Source organism: Amphiprion ocellaris, chromosome 5 (genome assembly GCF_022539595.1).
Source record: "Amphiprion ocellaris isolate individual 3 ecotype Okinawa chromosome 5, ASM2253959v1, whole genome shotgun sequence".
Lineage (NCBI taxonomy): Eukaryota > Metazoa > Chordata > Actinopteri > Pomacentridae > Amphiprion > Amphiprion ocellaris.
Window position 1 is genome coordinate 27,347,750 of NC_072770.1, and position 14,787 is coordinate 27,362,536.

Here is a 14,787-nt window from a genome sequence, read left to right on the forward strand (position 1 = left end):
CAGGTGTCGTGAAGCTGCTTTTGTCTTGCACATCAAGTAACATCCAGTTCACTTTAGTGCTACTGAAACATCATGAATACTACGTCAAAATCAACATATAATCTCTAGTTTATGCTTTGCAAAATGGTCACTAGTTGCGTAAAGTATGGAAATGACAGTAAATGGGCTAAAACATGCAAAACCAAAAGTATGGTCATTAAAAGACATCTGAAATTACTAGTGACATATTACTAAAAAAGAAGATGATTTATCAATAATGTTGCTTTGCTCATATACTTCTACTACATGGTTTCTGTTAAGTTATGAATATGTTTCGAGGGAAGGTTTGTGAACTTACAATATTGCGAGCTGAAAAGTTTCGGATTGGATCCTCAGCAGCAAGTGAGACGGAGCTGAGCATGATGAACACCAGGATGAGGTTGGTAAAGATGTGATGATTGATGAGTTTGTGGCAAAACACGCGAACCCTGGAGGAAAGAAGAAATACAACATGGTGAACGTGATATAAGACATAACTCATTTTTGTATGTGTAATTTACGTGGTGTGAGCGTGTCTTACGGGTTTGTGGTGCTGAAGATGAAGAAGGCACTTCCTTCCGGGATCGGAGTGATCTTCTCCTTCTTTACCAGGTCAGAGATGACCGGCCGAGGCCCTGATGGAACTTCTGGATCCTCCTCTTCTGCTGCAGTGTCGTCATTGTCCTCCTCGTCCTCCTTACAGAAAAGAATATAATGTGTCAATGTGCGTAACTCTTCAAACTGCACAGATAAGTTACTATATCGTTCAGTGTTTGAATTAAATTAAAAAATACCTTCTCATCTTTCTCATCATCCTTTTTGTCCCTGTAACAAAAAGAGATATTTTTATGAACTGGAGAGTGAAATCTGAGCATTTATCTGAGATTATGAGATATTTTGTGAAAGACCAAATTGTCACCCTTTTTTGTCTCCTTCGTCTGTGTTGAGAGACTCTGCATCGGCCAAGTTGTCCACAGCAATGGCCAAGAAGACATTCAGGAGGATATCTGAGCAAAGTGTTCAGTAATCAATCAGTTGATTAGACATTATATATATGTATAAAATGAAATGTAGCAACAACGTGGTTTACTGACAAAAAGAACAGAATAGTATAATGCAATGATGAAACACCAGATTAAAAAAAATGTAATTAAATTTAATTTAAAAAATTGGAATTTTAATTCAATTCAGTCCAATTCAATTCAATATGACTACAAATAAAACTAAGATAAAGGTAAATGGCAAAGGTAAATAAAAGACAAAATACAAGTTAAAATTCATAAAAACAGAATAAGAAAATTATTTTTTAAATGAAGTAATTAATGATGCAACAAATACACAAAAATATGTAAACAAGTAAATAAATAGAGAAATTCATAAATAAAAGTCATTCTAAAATTAGTAATAGTAATAAATAAATAAAATAAAAAATCCTGACTAAAGAACAACTCTCTTTCTAGAACTACAATAAACTAGAATACCACTCCACTAATAATGGCAGTGTGTACTGTGATCATTAACTAAAGAATTGTGATGTGTGGAGCAGCTGCATGTTTGTCGGTATGAGAGGATACAGTTTCCACAGATGAAGAGGATGATGAAGTAAAAGCACACGATCATCCCAGAAGAGGAAGGGCCTCCATACGCCATGATCCCATCGTACATAACAGCGTTCCAGTCTTCACCGGTCAGAATCTGAGTGGATCATAATATTGGTTTTGTGGGAAACCCAACAATAGAAGCGCATCAAACATAAACAAGCAGCAGGTTTTTCACACTGTAGAAAGAAAGTGAAGAGTGGCCAAATGCTGGGGGATGGACTGGGAGGTTGAATACTGCCAAAATAAACAAGTTTACTGAAACCTATATGTTCTAGAGTTGTGACATTTAGGTGATACATAAAACCAATTTAGCAACTTTGAGCAAAATCAAAACAACAAGGACACGCACTATAAGAATAGCAATCTAACATATTAACCCTGAAACAAAACAAATTACAACTACATGTTTATGTTTTTGTACCAAAATTGCAACTGGTTAGTGTTTTGAGGCTGTATTAGCACTGTCACAACTAATACTAATACTACTAATACTAGTATTGATTGATTGTTTTTCAGATATCTGATGTTTTTATCCTGCTGTTAACTTTTTGACAATCTCTTTTAAATTTACATTGCATTCTTTCTGTAGACCTTTTGCCATTTTTGCAAGGCCTTAATAGACATTTTGTTTTTCACACATTTTACCCTTTTCTCTTGTATTGCTGTCTTGTACTGGATTATAATGAAAAAAAATATTCTAATCATTCTGATAATGTTATCTTGGCAAATTGTGGTGTTTTTTTATGTAGGAATGAATGAGAATATTGATGTGGAGTCACAAGATTTGTATTTCTAATTCTGTACTGTAGCTTCTTGTTACATACTAGCAACAACATGTACCTCAAAACATCCGCAATGGGCCAAGACTGACTTATTTATCTGTCTAGTTCTGTTTCTCTTCTCCTTCACCTTCAACAGTCTACACAATCTCATTTTATTGTCCTTCTATCTGCTTGGATTAAGCAGGTCTTCTTCAAATTTTATCTGCACTTTCAGCATATTGTCCATGAATGTACCGAGGGGCAAATGCTTGATGTTTGGTGTTTGACCCTCAGATTTGTTCGTATGCCATTATCTGAAAAGTAATTCACACCTGAAACACGGTGAGAAGTGCTTGGGGAAAGTTGTCGAAGGTACTCCTCTTTGTCTGTGTTTCATCAAAGTTGAACTTTCCACCAAACACCTGCATGCCCAGCAGGGAGAAGATGATGATGAAGAGGAAGAGCAGCAGCAGCAGGGAAGCAATAGACTTCATGGAGTTGAGCAGAGACGCCACCAGGTTACTGAGCGACTGCCAGTGTCTAATGAAGAAAGGTTGACCAGGAGAGAGAAAAACAGACAGGAGACGGATTGAAAACCATACATCCTGTACTTTGAACACGTTCCAAAAAAGCACACAGCAGGACGGCGGCCTTACCGAGTGACCTTGAAGATCCTCAGCAGGCGGACGCAGCGAAACACAGAGATACCGAGAGGAGACATGATTTCCAGCTCCACCAGAATGGTTTCAGTGATTCCTCCACACACCACGAAGCAGTCAAAGCGGTTGAACAGTGACACAAAATAGGCCTGAAGCCCCAGACTGTACATCTTCACCAACATTTCACATGTGAACAGAGCGAGCAGCACCTTGTTGGCCACATCTGAAAGGCAGAGAAGAAGATATAAAAACACACAAATAAATAGAAAGAGAGCTACAATATTTATGATGACACATTAGATAGTGCCGAATGTGTTTAGCTACAGAAGATGTAAATAATTTGGTAGCACAGAATCATCACCGCTTTTAAGACACGCTTATTGCAAACTTCTGCCAAGGCTGCACAACTACACGCAACTTTCTGTTACAACACTTTATAAAAGTAGGACAAAAAAGTTTGCATTAACAAGTAAAATATATTTCATTTTCTTTAGTTTAGAGTCTAAATGAGATTTTCAGTGTTCAGTGCATGCATATCCATATTTTTTTATCCATATTTTTTGTAAAATTTCATTTAATTTAACCTCCATCTGAATCTATGCCACCCTCAAAATACACAGCAGTAGAGAAGTATGGGATATATGGCACATCTTTATTAAAGTTACTGCAGTATTTCATGAGAAAATAATGTAAAATAGTAAGCAACCCTTTAAAAAGCATAGAGATCTACTTTGGCTAAAATTAGCTTTTCTGGTTTTTGAGATATCCTACTTACTGAAACATGGACAAAAATTCAAACATGGTTATAATAACTATCTCATTCTGTTGTTTTGGAATTATATTTTCATGCACCACGTACCCTGCACTTGTGTCAGCCACAAAGGCTGGTTGTAATGCTCTGATGATATGGTGAGGGTGTTGAGGAACACCAGGATGATGACCAGCCAATAGAAAGGCACCGACTTGACAGCCAACCGGCACTTTCTGCGGCAAAATCTGTTCATGCGGCGCCAGCGCCGACTGCAGGAGGAGGGAACAATGTGAGAATGAAGAACTTAATTTGCAAATACATTCATTTAAATGAACACAATATGTGGTCATATACATTTAAATGTAAAAATATGGAACAGATACAGGTGGGTGACAAAAAGGAAAAAAACAAAACATCTGATCCTGTAGTGAGGAGATTTGGTGTTTCTGTGATGCTATGGGGGGCATTTTACTGTTGAATGGCGCTTTCTACCTCCGTCATCAAAACACCAAATGCAGGAATATATTTAGGAAGAATGATGAGTACATGAGACTTGGAAAAGCTTCATGAGACATTTTATGTTGGTTTTATCCTTTAATTTGTCAAGCATCTGTACATCACTTTTGTGTTTTCAAGAAAATCTCTAAAGTTTGTGTCCATGAATACGAAGAATGCAGTAAAGTATGGGATGGGTGCCACAGGGGAACTGCATCAATACATTTTTGCAAGTCATACTGTACAGTAAATGAGCCGAAAAATACTGTGTAAGGCTATTCTCTAAAAATACCTTACGGTACATGCTGACTTTATAAAAGCTGTTCATTTATCATTCCCAGTAAGGGCTCATTAAAATACAGTAAAATGAAAGCCAAGCACACAAATATCTTTATAATCCAATGCAGGCATAAACCTTATAGGAACAGCTTTATGCATGATGCAGAGAGACATATACACAAATATACTGACCTGAACTTTGACTTGGAAATTTTTTGACTGAAAGAAAGAAGAAGCCAAAGTTTAAAAAAAGGCTGGTTGCAGTAGAAATTTGTCAAGAAGTTGACTAGTTAGCAGCTGCAAAAGTCAGGAGCTTTAAACCAGTTTATTTTAACTACAAACAGTAAGGTGGCTGGCTGTACTGAAAGCCTGTGAAGGGAGAGACTGATATTTGACTCTGCAGCCACACCAGAGAGAACCACAGTCTGATGTACTGAAATGTAATAACAGTGGTCCTGTTTTTACCAAACAGTTTGCAGTGCAAAGTGCTGTACATTCTCACCACAGAGGTCCACAGCATGGTGTCTTTTCATCCTCCCCGTTCTGATTCTCGGTGTTCACAGACTCCGTTTCACTGGCCGGAACGCTCGCTGTGGCAGCAAATAAAGCACACATTTATAAAAACATAATCATACGCGTTTTGCAGTGGTAGAAGATTCTTCTGAGAGGCATAATGTAATGCATCCCAGTTGGGACAAGTATGAAGAGATATAAAATAGGGCCTGTCTGCATCGCATTATTAGTAGAATTTCTTGAACTACAAATCAGCAAAACTGAGAATAAATACACACCAAAAACTATATTCAAGAGAATCAGAATTGTTAGATGGTGAGTTTAATCTCCAAAGCTATACTGCAAATTCAAAACCATCTCACAGAAGGGAAGGAGCTAAGTGGCTCGGCTGTGCATCACTGTCATCATCAGTATCATTTACCAAGTGCTGAAAGGGAGCTGACACAGGACAGGCGAGTGGACAGCTGCTCTATGAGCTGACTGATGCAGACAATGAGGAGCAGAGGGAAGAAGGGAGCCGAGGGAGGAGGACACAGCTCTTAAAACTGTCTCTGAAATGCTACACTCAAAGTACCGCCAGCGCTTTGGAAAGACTGTCTGTGCAGACAGATGATGATTAACTGTGTGAAATGTCTCAGTGCTTTAACTCGTATGAAGGAACGTGGTGTGTGCTGCTGCTTAGCTTATGTAGACGTGTTGGCTTTGATTCCTGAGCGGTCGGACAGCTCTCATCTCTGAAAATAGTGCTGACTGCTGGAGTAGTGATCTGGGTTTAGCCCTGTTTCCTATATTCATACTGAGCCCCAGCTTTTGAAGTGGGACACGAGAAGGAAACAGGGTGAGGCTGCTATCAAGCGCAGCTGTATTTCTAGTCCACATCAGATTTGTTCAATGAGGAAAAGATCAGCTTTCTTCATTTAGTCGTAGAAAAACCAGAGACGAAAAAAAAAGGAGAAACTTAAAGAGGCTGTGATGTTTGGACACGACGGGTAGAACAAGATAGTAAAGCACACAGTGATGAGATATTACTTTAGGCTGCACATGTACACAAACACACAAAGTCGCACACTCATTAGAATCTATTTTACACATCAGTGACTTTTCACTGAGTGGTAATGTCAAATAAATCTAACAGATCAGATTTTTCTAAAAAATACAAAACATACAATTGTATCTAATTACTTTGAGAAAATATCTGCAATCTTTTCTATATAAGATCATTTTAGCATAAATCCCTCATACTCACATGCACAACAAACAACAACACACAAAAGCTAGAGAACACAGGAGGGAAACCACAGGATTTACCATGAGTGTCGGACGACTGGCTGAACCACCCAAACCTTCCTTTCTTCTTCTCAGTAAGGTCAGCCAGAGTCACCCCTTCATGTGTAATGCATGCAAGCCCATGCATTCAGACACAACGGCACAGCAGAGGGACATGGGGGCGAGAATGGGCTGCTATCAAAATGGGTCAGAGCAGACAAGCACCACAGGACAACAACAGTATTTCAAAATATCAATATTCAACAACGACAAGAGCGGCAGAGGCCACACGGACTGCAGACACTGAGGAGGGCAGAAGAACAACATGGAGAGCTGTTAGTCAAAGGAAGCCTCTGCAGGTGACCAGGCCCTGTACTCACATGTTACAGTGCAAATTAAAGCATTTACATGTCAACATGTTCGTAGGGGCTCATGTGCCATCGACACACACCGAAAGCCAGGATGGATGTAGAGGAAAAGCAGCATGGACCTTCCTCCTCTAAACAGGGAACATTTCTCATTTTATGGTAAATACACAACGTGATGTAGCTACTAAAAAACTGGGGAGCAAAATGTATCCAGAGGAAAAGACAGGTGGGGTAAAGTATACAGACAGTGTACATATAAAAAATGTGGGGGGGATCATAATGAGCAGACAAAAAAACAGAGCTCAAACTATAAGGTGAGGCAGCTGCAGGTCCTCTGTTCTGTATCATGTGTGCTGCTTATATAAAGAGGATTTGGATTAAGAGTTTTTCTACTGCTCAAGTAATATGTTATTTTTTTCCCCCTTTTTCTCCTTCTCAGATAAACTCCAGTGGTACTTACAGCGCGCTCCACTTCCATCAGTGACATACGCCGAGGGTGGAGATAAAACCTGTCTGTACATTCAGCTTTAAACACCTCTCATATGTTCACACTGAACACCTCGAGGGGCTGTTTCTTTGTCAGTGCATGTCTCAGTGTTTGAACGTGTAAACTGCATGCTTCTCAATTTGTTGTGTCTTTGAATGGCTGAGAAAGAATAATTGGCTATGGCACAACATTGTTGATAATTGTGTTTTGTTACTACTATACTGTTCAGTGCATCCCATAAGCCCAGTTACTGTCATGTTCCTGACCTTTTACTTGTGCTATGTTTGATCAAACTGTCTACTTTCACTTTAATTCCCAAGCTGGCTTTTGAAAAGTTGCATAAGAAAATGGAATATTGCATGGCTTAATCAGCCCCAATTAAGATTTGCTCGAACTGCTTTACACTTTTGTTGAAATTCTTCTTCCTGCATGATTGTTACAAGTTGAAGCAAAATCATAGGGCTAAAGGAGGAAAACTGTTTTAGATAATAATCACTTTTTTTCTAATTAATACCCTCTGTATCTGTGCTCCATATCTGAGCATAATTGACCAGTTATCTGGGGCAAAAAAAAAAAAAAAAAAAAATTAGAACGCCAAATAGGCACAAGAATACAGTGCAAGGAAAAGCTGCTGTTGTGTTTTAAACAGTGATCTGGAATAAATATTTCTTCTTTTAGCTTCAACCCTGTCTGTTCGCCTTTTTCAAAGAACACCCACTGTAACACATAATAAATGTTTGGAGTAGAAAGTCTTTTTTTTTTTGCATTATTATATAACAAGTAGACCTAATTATATCTGCAGAAATTACAACCCTCTCAAGCCAACAATAAAACGCACTGCTGGATCATTTTCTCAATGTGGCAAGAACAGTTTCAATCTGTGAACCACATGGAAGAGAGAAGCGGGAGACGGTTCTTACGGTTGCGTTTGCTCTCCTCGTCGGCCTCGTCCTCGTTGTCGGGGTCGATGTCTTCGGCCTGAGTGATCCAGTCCAGGTAACCCTTCAGATCCTCCTCCAGCTGCTGCTTTTCACGCAGCTTCTGGAAGTCTCCACGAGCTTTGGCCTTTTCTCTCTCCTTAGAGAACTCTCTGGGTTTGGAGAAGAACAAGTAGACAAAAAAAAAAAGACACAAACACACACAAATACACAGGAGTGCATGAATGACCAAAAACACACACAAAAGATCTTCCACAGCAAACAAGAAATGCTTTTCTCTCACAGAAAAAAGGAAAGTCTGTCAACCCCTTTATAAATCATCCCTAAAAATAGAACATTTTTCACTGTATAAGGAATACTGTGTATGATTTCCTGTCTGTTCTCTCCATTCATATTGCATTCAACACTATTTCAATCACAAACGTTCAATGTCTGGTGTGTTTTTCTGAACTCTAGCCACTGGAGGGAGATGTACACCTTTAAGAGACAACACAGAGCTATATTTAGATCCCGACAGTACAGTAGTGTATCCTTCAGGCGAGCATCTTAATCATACAGAAAAGGCAATTTAGGTAGACAGATGGTTTCAAGAGACATGCAACATTTGCACAGCATCTCAATTTATAAATTATATAAGACAACGAGTGTGCCAAATACGATATATAAGAGTTCAGGAGGCAGGAAGTAAACACACATGGTGCATGGTGGGATATTGTTAAAAATACAGATTTGAGCTGCTATAATGAAAAATGCAAATGAATGGGAGGTGTATCGCTGTCTAAAAAAACAAAGACACTCATTGGCTGGCAAAGTGGCATTGCAATTAGACAGATTATGTCCATCCGAAGCAGCCAACAGACTGCCGGACTTGATGGTAATGTTAACCTTGTTGGCTTTGCATTTTTTTAAATCAGGCTTTCCTGGCTGGTCAACTATCCAGAGTTAATTCTACCGTAATACCCCACCCCGACTCCACAGAGCTGGGAAAGCAAACTGGGGTTTGAGAGAGCTTAGGAGCGCAGAGGGAGTGAAGGGCGAGGAATAAGATTAATTTCTCTCTCAGGAGGTTGGGTGGGTTGGGGATGGGGTGGAGGGAGGAAATGCTCACTTTGCAGTTGCCGTGGAAAGGATGTAATAGTCTGGCATGAGCAGAGGTCAGAGAAGACCGCCTAAGAAAGAATCTGTGCTTATCTTGAAGGCCTGATGCAGACTAGCCAATTACTGGTGTACTATCTCAATATTTTTGCACAGTGAAGTGAAGAATTTGCAGCATAGAAGATGCTCATTTATAGGCTTACACTATTGAACAAACACAGAAAGCAGTGCACAGTAAAACCCACAATATACACACTCTGCACACTGCAGACCAAACCCACTGCAAAGGTTGCCTCTTACCCACTTAGCACACCTAACACAAGGTTTAACACAAAAAAGGAGCCCAGTATGATCAGGCTGACAAAATAAATCCACGGTGTTTCCCATCCGATGGCGTCGTTCACCTACAGGAGCCAAAAGTAGCCGGTTAACAAGACACAAACGCACACAAAAACAGAGAACCTCCGGCCTGCAAACCAAGCAGAGGGTCTCTGTCCGCAAGAAGAAGAAGGTGCTTACCCGCTCAACACACCCAAAACCAGGTTAAGAACGAAAAAGGAGCCGAAGATCACAAGACTGACAAAGTACACCCATGGAAGCTCAAAGCCCATAGCATCGTTCATCTGGAGGAACAAGCAATCGCCATAGACGAAGGAGAGGAGGGGCAAGAGAGAGGAAGAGTGAGGAGAAAGAAAAGAGCGAAATAAGCTGTTAAAGACAGAAACTGTCAGAAAAGAAGAACAGAACACAAGTAAGAAAAACAGAGATCTTGTAGGAATACTGACACTGCCAGGAAAACATTGTTTTGTTAGATGAGCTGTTCGATGCATTCAATCTTTTTGGCAATCAATCGTATTGGAGTGATAAAAAGCTGCCTCAGGAAATTATCAGCAGCTTCATCATCAGAATGTCAGTCACATTACAGTTGTGTCTGATTTGAGGAGACAGTGGAGCTGAAGGCATGTGACAGTCACAGGTTCCTGAAGTGTGAGGGCAGAGCGAGAGACTCACCCAGTACAGCACGTCCGTCCAGCCCTCCATGGTGATACACTGAAACACTGTCAGCATGGCAAACAGAAAGTTGTCAAAGTTGGTGATGCCACCGTTGGGACCTTGCCAGCCTTCTCTGCACTCTGATCCGTTGATGGGGCACTGGCGCCCATGACCTGAGATCGCACATGGAGCTGGTTCCTCTTCTGCTATCATATCTGCAGAAAGACAGTGTCAAGTCATCAGGCTGGTAAAGTTCAGGCTATAAAGTGTTGCATTTACAAGGAGAGCAGTGCAGTGGTATAGAGGTGTTACAGACTTGTAGTCTGCTTGAGTATTTAAGGAATTTTAGACTTCTTCTCCATTGTATTTCAGATGTAAATTTTTATTCCACTGCATATCTTACAGCATACTATGTGATAAACACATGCTTATAAAACACAAAAACTTGCTATCATGATTAAACTTGGAACATTCAATAACATTACCATTAGCCTAAGAGAGTGGGAGGTTTAATGCTACTACAGAGGACTGACTTTGTTTGCTGTGTAATTTAGGAGAAGTTGAAAATGAGGTACATTTTATGTTTCACTGTCCTGTATATGAAGATGTGAGGGAGGTACTTCAGTAAGATGCCCTCTGTTCATGCTGATTTCTTATGGTTGGATGACCACAAAAAATCTGTGTTATGGTTTACATGCAGACTTTCTTTGCCAAGCCTGGGACAGAATGCAACATATTTTGTTTGAGAGCTGAGCAGCAGAATAATGTGTGTTTTGAATGTATTGTTGCAGTGCTAGTATACTGGTGTCTTGTAAACTCATGAGGGTTGGGCACACTTGTGTGCATGACACAAAAATAAAGAAATCAATCAACCAAAAATTTGATCTGACTTGTAAAATTCCATGTCCTTTGTAAAGTAACATAACAAAATTTAAAAATGTCTTTGAACAGACAGACAAACAAAATCTACACTGTTGAGACTGACAATATTAGTCAATGTTGGCCTATGACAGACAAATCAGTATCAGTGCATGTGTTGTCTGACATGCACTGATATGGAAGGTTATTATTTTCTGGAAGAATATACAGAAAAAGATGCTTTGGGTGATTTAGAAATGGTGTCATCCCATAGTTTGTCTAGCTGAGCAGGTGGTGCAGAGTAGTGTCTTCACAGTAAGTTAGTAACTAGTTTGTAGAAGACATTTCTGGTGGCCTATAACATCTAACATATTGTACATGTGGATATATAAGAATAGTATCAGTTGACATATCCGTTAAAAAATGTTTCATTCCCCAAAAATCAGCATTGGCTTCTAAAATCCAGTATTGGTCAGGCTCTATGGAACAGACTGTGTTAAATCAGTTGTTAATAGAAGGTTATATTCTGTAGAATTAAGTCCTTCTTGTTGTGAGGGGGTGCAACTAAAAATGCATAGACTATGTTTTATGCCCTGTTTGAGGTAAAATGTAAATATGTACAATTGTAATAAGGAAAAAGACAGTCTGAACTTCTTTACGTATGCTTCAGTTTGTACAATATTTAAAGAATATTGTATCAACTTGTCTTGATGAATTTAAAAAAAAAATCCTCTGTACAACTGTTCAGCTGGGTAAACAAAACTGTTAGACTAAGCTTTACTCTGCTTTAACCATCAAAATGTTGGTGTTTGTTGAAAATCAGTGCATAGTACTTTGAAGGTCATGCTTCATGGACATAAAAAATACAGCTACAATTTATAAAATACACAATGTATAGACGAAAAGGTTGTTTCTATGTGTAAAAGGCAGGCGAGAGTGCTTACCTGAGCCAGGTAAATAGCAGGTTGCATGCATTTTACCGATGAAAAGCTCCAGGCCGATAATAGCATAGATGATAATGACAAACAAGACCAGGAGGGCAATGTGCAGGAGAGGGACCATGGCTTTGATGATGGAGTTCAACACCACCTGTAAACCTGAGCAAAGAGGAAAATACACACATTATACGAAGACTGGCTGCACTCTGTGTGGCTGAACACACAGTAAAATATGGTTACAAACTACCAGGTTTATAAGTCTTTATCACTGTTCTTAATAAGAAAATAATGACACTTGTGGCACCCGAGGGTAAAGTGTTTAACCCTGTAAGTGGATGAGGCTCATGATCATTTCAAATAGTAATTGCAACTGCACATTTATTTAAAGAACAAAATTTTTATTTTTATATATATATATATATATATATATATATATATATATATATATATATATATTTTTTTTTTTTTTTTATTTATATATATATATATATATATATATATATATATATATATATATATATATATATATATATATATATATATATATATACACATATATATATATATATAGATATAGATATAGATATAGATATAGATATAGATATATAGCAGATGCAAATATGTATGCAAGTCTTGGTGGTTTGGATTATAAACATAAACATTTCATGCGGAATTTTATTCCCTCTTTGCTTTTATGTACAAAAATATATACTAGTTCCAGCATATCTATATATTTCAGTACATATAGACCCACATATATTTCATAAACATGTCAGAAGTGTTTACTGTAACTGCGTATTGTCAATACACCCAGAGCACACGACCCCAGGGAGCTGATGTAGATGCTGAAAGGATGTTTTTAGCAGAAAGTCCTCAGGGACTGCACATGGACCATCTGGACTTGCCATGTGTAACCCCACAATATAGACAGAAAATATGTGGCAGATCTTGCGCGCTGTGTTTCGCTCAGTTAGTGCTGGCTCCCTCGGCGTGCAGCTCCAAAGTTCTCACTACTTACTGGGTACTCCTGAGACCAGCCGCAGGGGTCGCAGCACACGGAAGGCTCGAAGGGCTTTAACGTCAAATCCGCCTGGCTTCCCCCCATGCCCGTGCATCGCCGCATGGGCAGTAGCTCCTTCACCATCTTCGTCCTTCTCATCTTTGGTCAAAAGCTCCAAAACAACACTGAAGAGTCTGTTAGAAAACACAGAAAGAGCCGAACATTATCAGTCTGCTAAAGAAAATATATTTGCATCTGAATTGCATATTGTATATTTCTGGAAAATTTTTATCAAACAGTAGTGAAGATTAAATTACTATTCAGTTAGTCATTAAGGAAAAACATCTCGTGATTTTTTTGAGGGTCAATTATTTATTTCAGTCAATTTTTAAGAAGGATTTGCCAAATATTTTGCATACCAACATGGGGGAAAAAAAATACACAAAATATTTTGTAGTTTCAGCTCCAATGACAAGATTTGCTGCTTTTGTTTGTCATACTTGATAACAGATTGGATATCTTTGGGTTTTGAACTCATTTTAGAAAGTCATCAAGTTGAAGATGTCACCTTGGGCAGACATTTAGAATATTTTTAACAATATCTTAAGTGTGTATTATGAACAGCTATATTTTTTCTACATGTACAAGAATGTGTGCATTATCAACTGTACTTGTGATTTTTTCTTTTTTTTAGCTGATGTCCCTACATTTTTACATTATTCTCTTTGCTGCTTTAACACTACAAATGTCTCTACTGTGAGATTATTAAAAATTCACCTTAACTTTTAAACAATAAATAATTAATAAAAAAAACAGCAGATTAATCATCAGTATTATTCTAAATCTTAATTTTACTTATTGTTACACAGTAGATGGGTAATTTGATCAGATTCACTGTATTTGCACAGATTTTCACAGATATCAATATAATTTTCTCAATAAGACTGTTTTTAACAATCCTCTAAAACTATATTAAATAAGTAATTTTATTAAGAAACAATAAAGAAAGTCATGGGTTATTTTGTGTAAATGTTTTTACTAATTTCTAAAAAAGCAGTGTTGTACCAAAACATCAGATTATGCTTAAAACAGTCATAATACCAAATAAATAAAAAGCTTTTGCCCTCAGTTCCTGACATAATGTCAAAATATGTTACATGTATTCACTACTGTTTCACATCTGAAAAACTGTCATTTATTTCAGCAAACATTTCAAACTCTTTCCTGGCTCAAATCGTTTCACTTTACTGTTGTTGATCCCTTAAAGTATCATTTAGCTGTGACACTATAATGGACAATCGTCAGTTTACTTTACAGCCACCCACAAACCATACTGAAACCACCAGGATACAGTTGGATTAATAGGACTCCAAAACATTTAATAAATACAGTCTGTTGTTGATATTAATAGAATAGATATCATTAAAAGTGGTTAATACACACTGTGTTGAGAGGCTGCATGTATATTTTTAAGACCTGACATAACAATTCTCAGTTATTTTTTTCTCCTTACCTGCTACATACAGAACCAGTGCAACAAAAAAGCTCTTTCAATAGAAAGCTGGGCGAAGCACAATATAACAACATCTCAATCCCTCTGGCTCAATGCCCAGTTTAGATACACAAACAGAATCTATGTATACAGCCGACAAATGTACCAAAAGAACTGCTTCCTACTGTGGTCACAAAGTGAAATCAGCGGTGAACGGATCTCTCACTTCATTACAGTCAGTTAGACATTCCTCACCTAGCCAGGAGGGAAAATCA

The 14,787-nt window shown here is 38.2% G+C and overlaps 1 protein-coding gene across 11 annotated transcripts in view; it reads right to left on the bottom strand.

The window, feature by feature from the left end:
• cacna1da (calcium channel, voltage-dependent, L type, alpha 1D subunit, a) overlaps positions 1–14,787 on the bottom strand; it is a 65,742-nt gene that overhangs the window by 26,079 nt on the left and 24,876 nt on the right. For 8 of the 11 annotated variants that reach the window (XM_055010760.1, XM_055010759.1, XM_055010758.1 and 5 more), the window contains exons 5-20: positions 13,039–13,214; positions 12,027–12,179; positions 10,243–10,439; positions 9,751–9,854; positions 8,119–8,288; positions 6,386–6,460; positions 5,067–5,154; positions 4,757–4,783; positions 3,899–4,059; positions 3,037–3,262; positions 2,713–2,920; positions 1,593–1,713; positions 938–1,025; positions 813–843; positions 560–714; positions 338–467 (exon numbers count right to left, since the gene is read on the bottom strand). In XM_055010760.1, coding sequence (XP_054866735.1) covers positions 338–467; positions 560–714; positions 813–843; positions 938–1,025; positions 1,593–1,713; positions 2,713–2,920; positions 3,037–3,262; positions 3,899–4,059; positions 4,757–4,783; positions 5,067–5,154; positions 6,386–6,460; positions 8,119–8,288; positions 9,751–9,854; positions 10,243–10,439; positions 12,027–12,179; positions 13,039–13,214 — 2,110 coding nt within the window. The remainder of the gene's footprint in view (positions 1–337; positions 468–559; positions 715–812; positions 844–937; positions 1,026–1,592; positions 1,714–2,712; positions 2,921–3,036; positions 3,263–3,898; positions 4,060–4,756; positions 4,784–5,066; positions 5,155–6,385; positions 6,461–8,118; positions 8,289–9,750; positions 9,855–10,242; positions 10,440–12,026; positions 12,180–13,038; positions 13,215–14,787) is intronic. The other 3 variants (XM_035950583.2, XM_035950582.2, XM_035950584.2) reach the window with 1 other exon arrangement.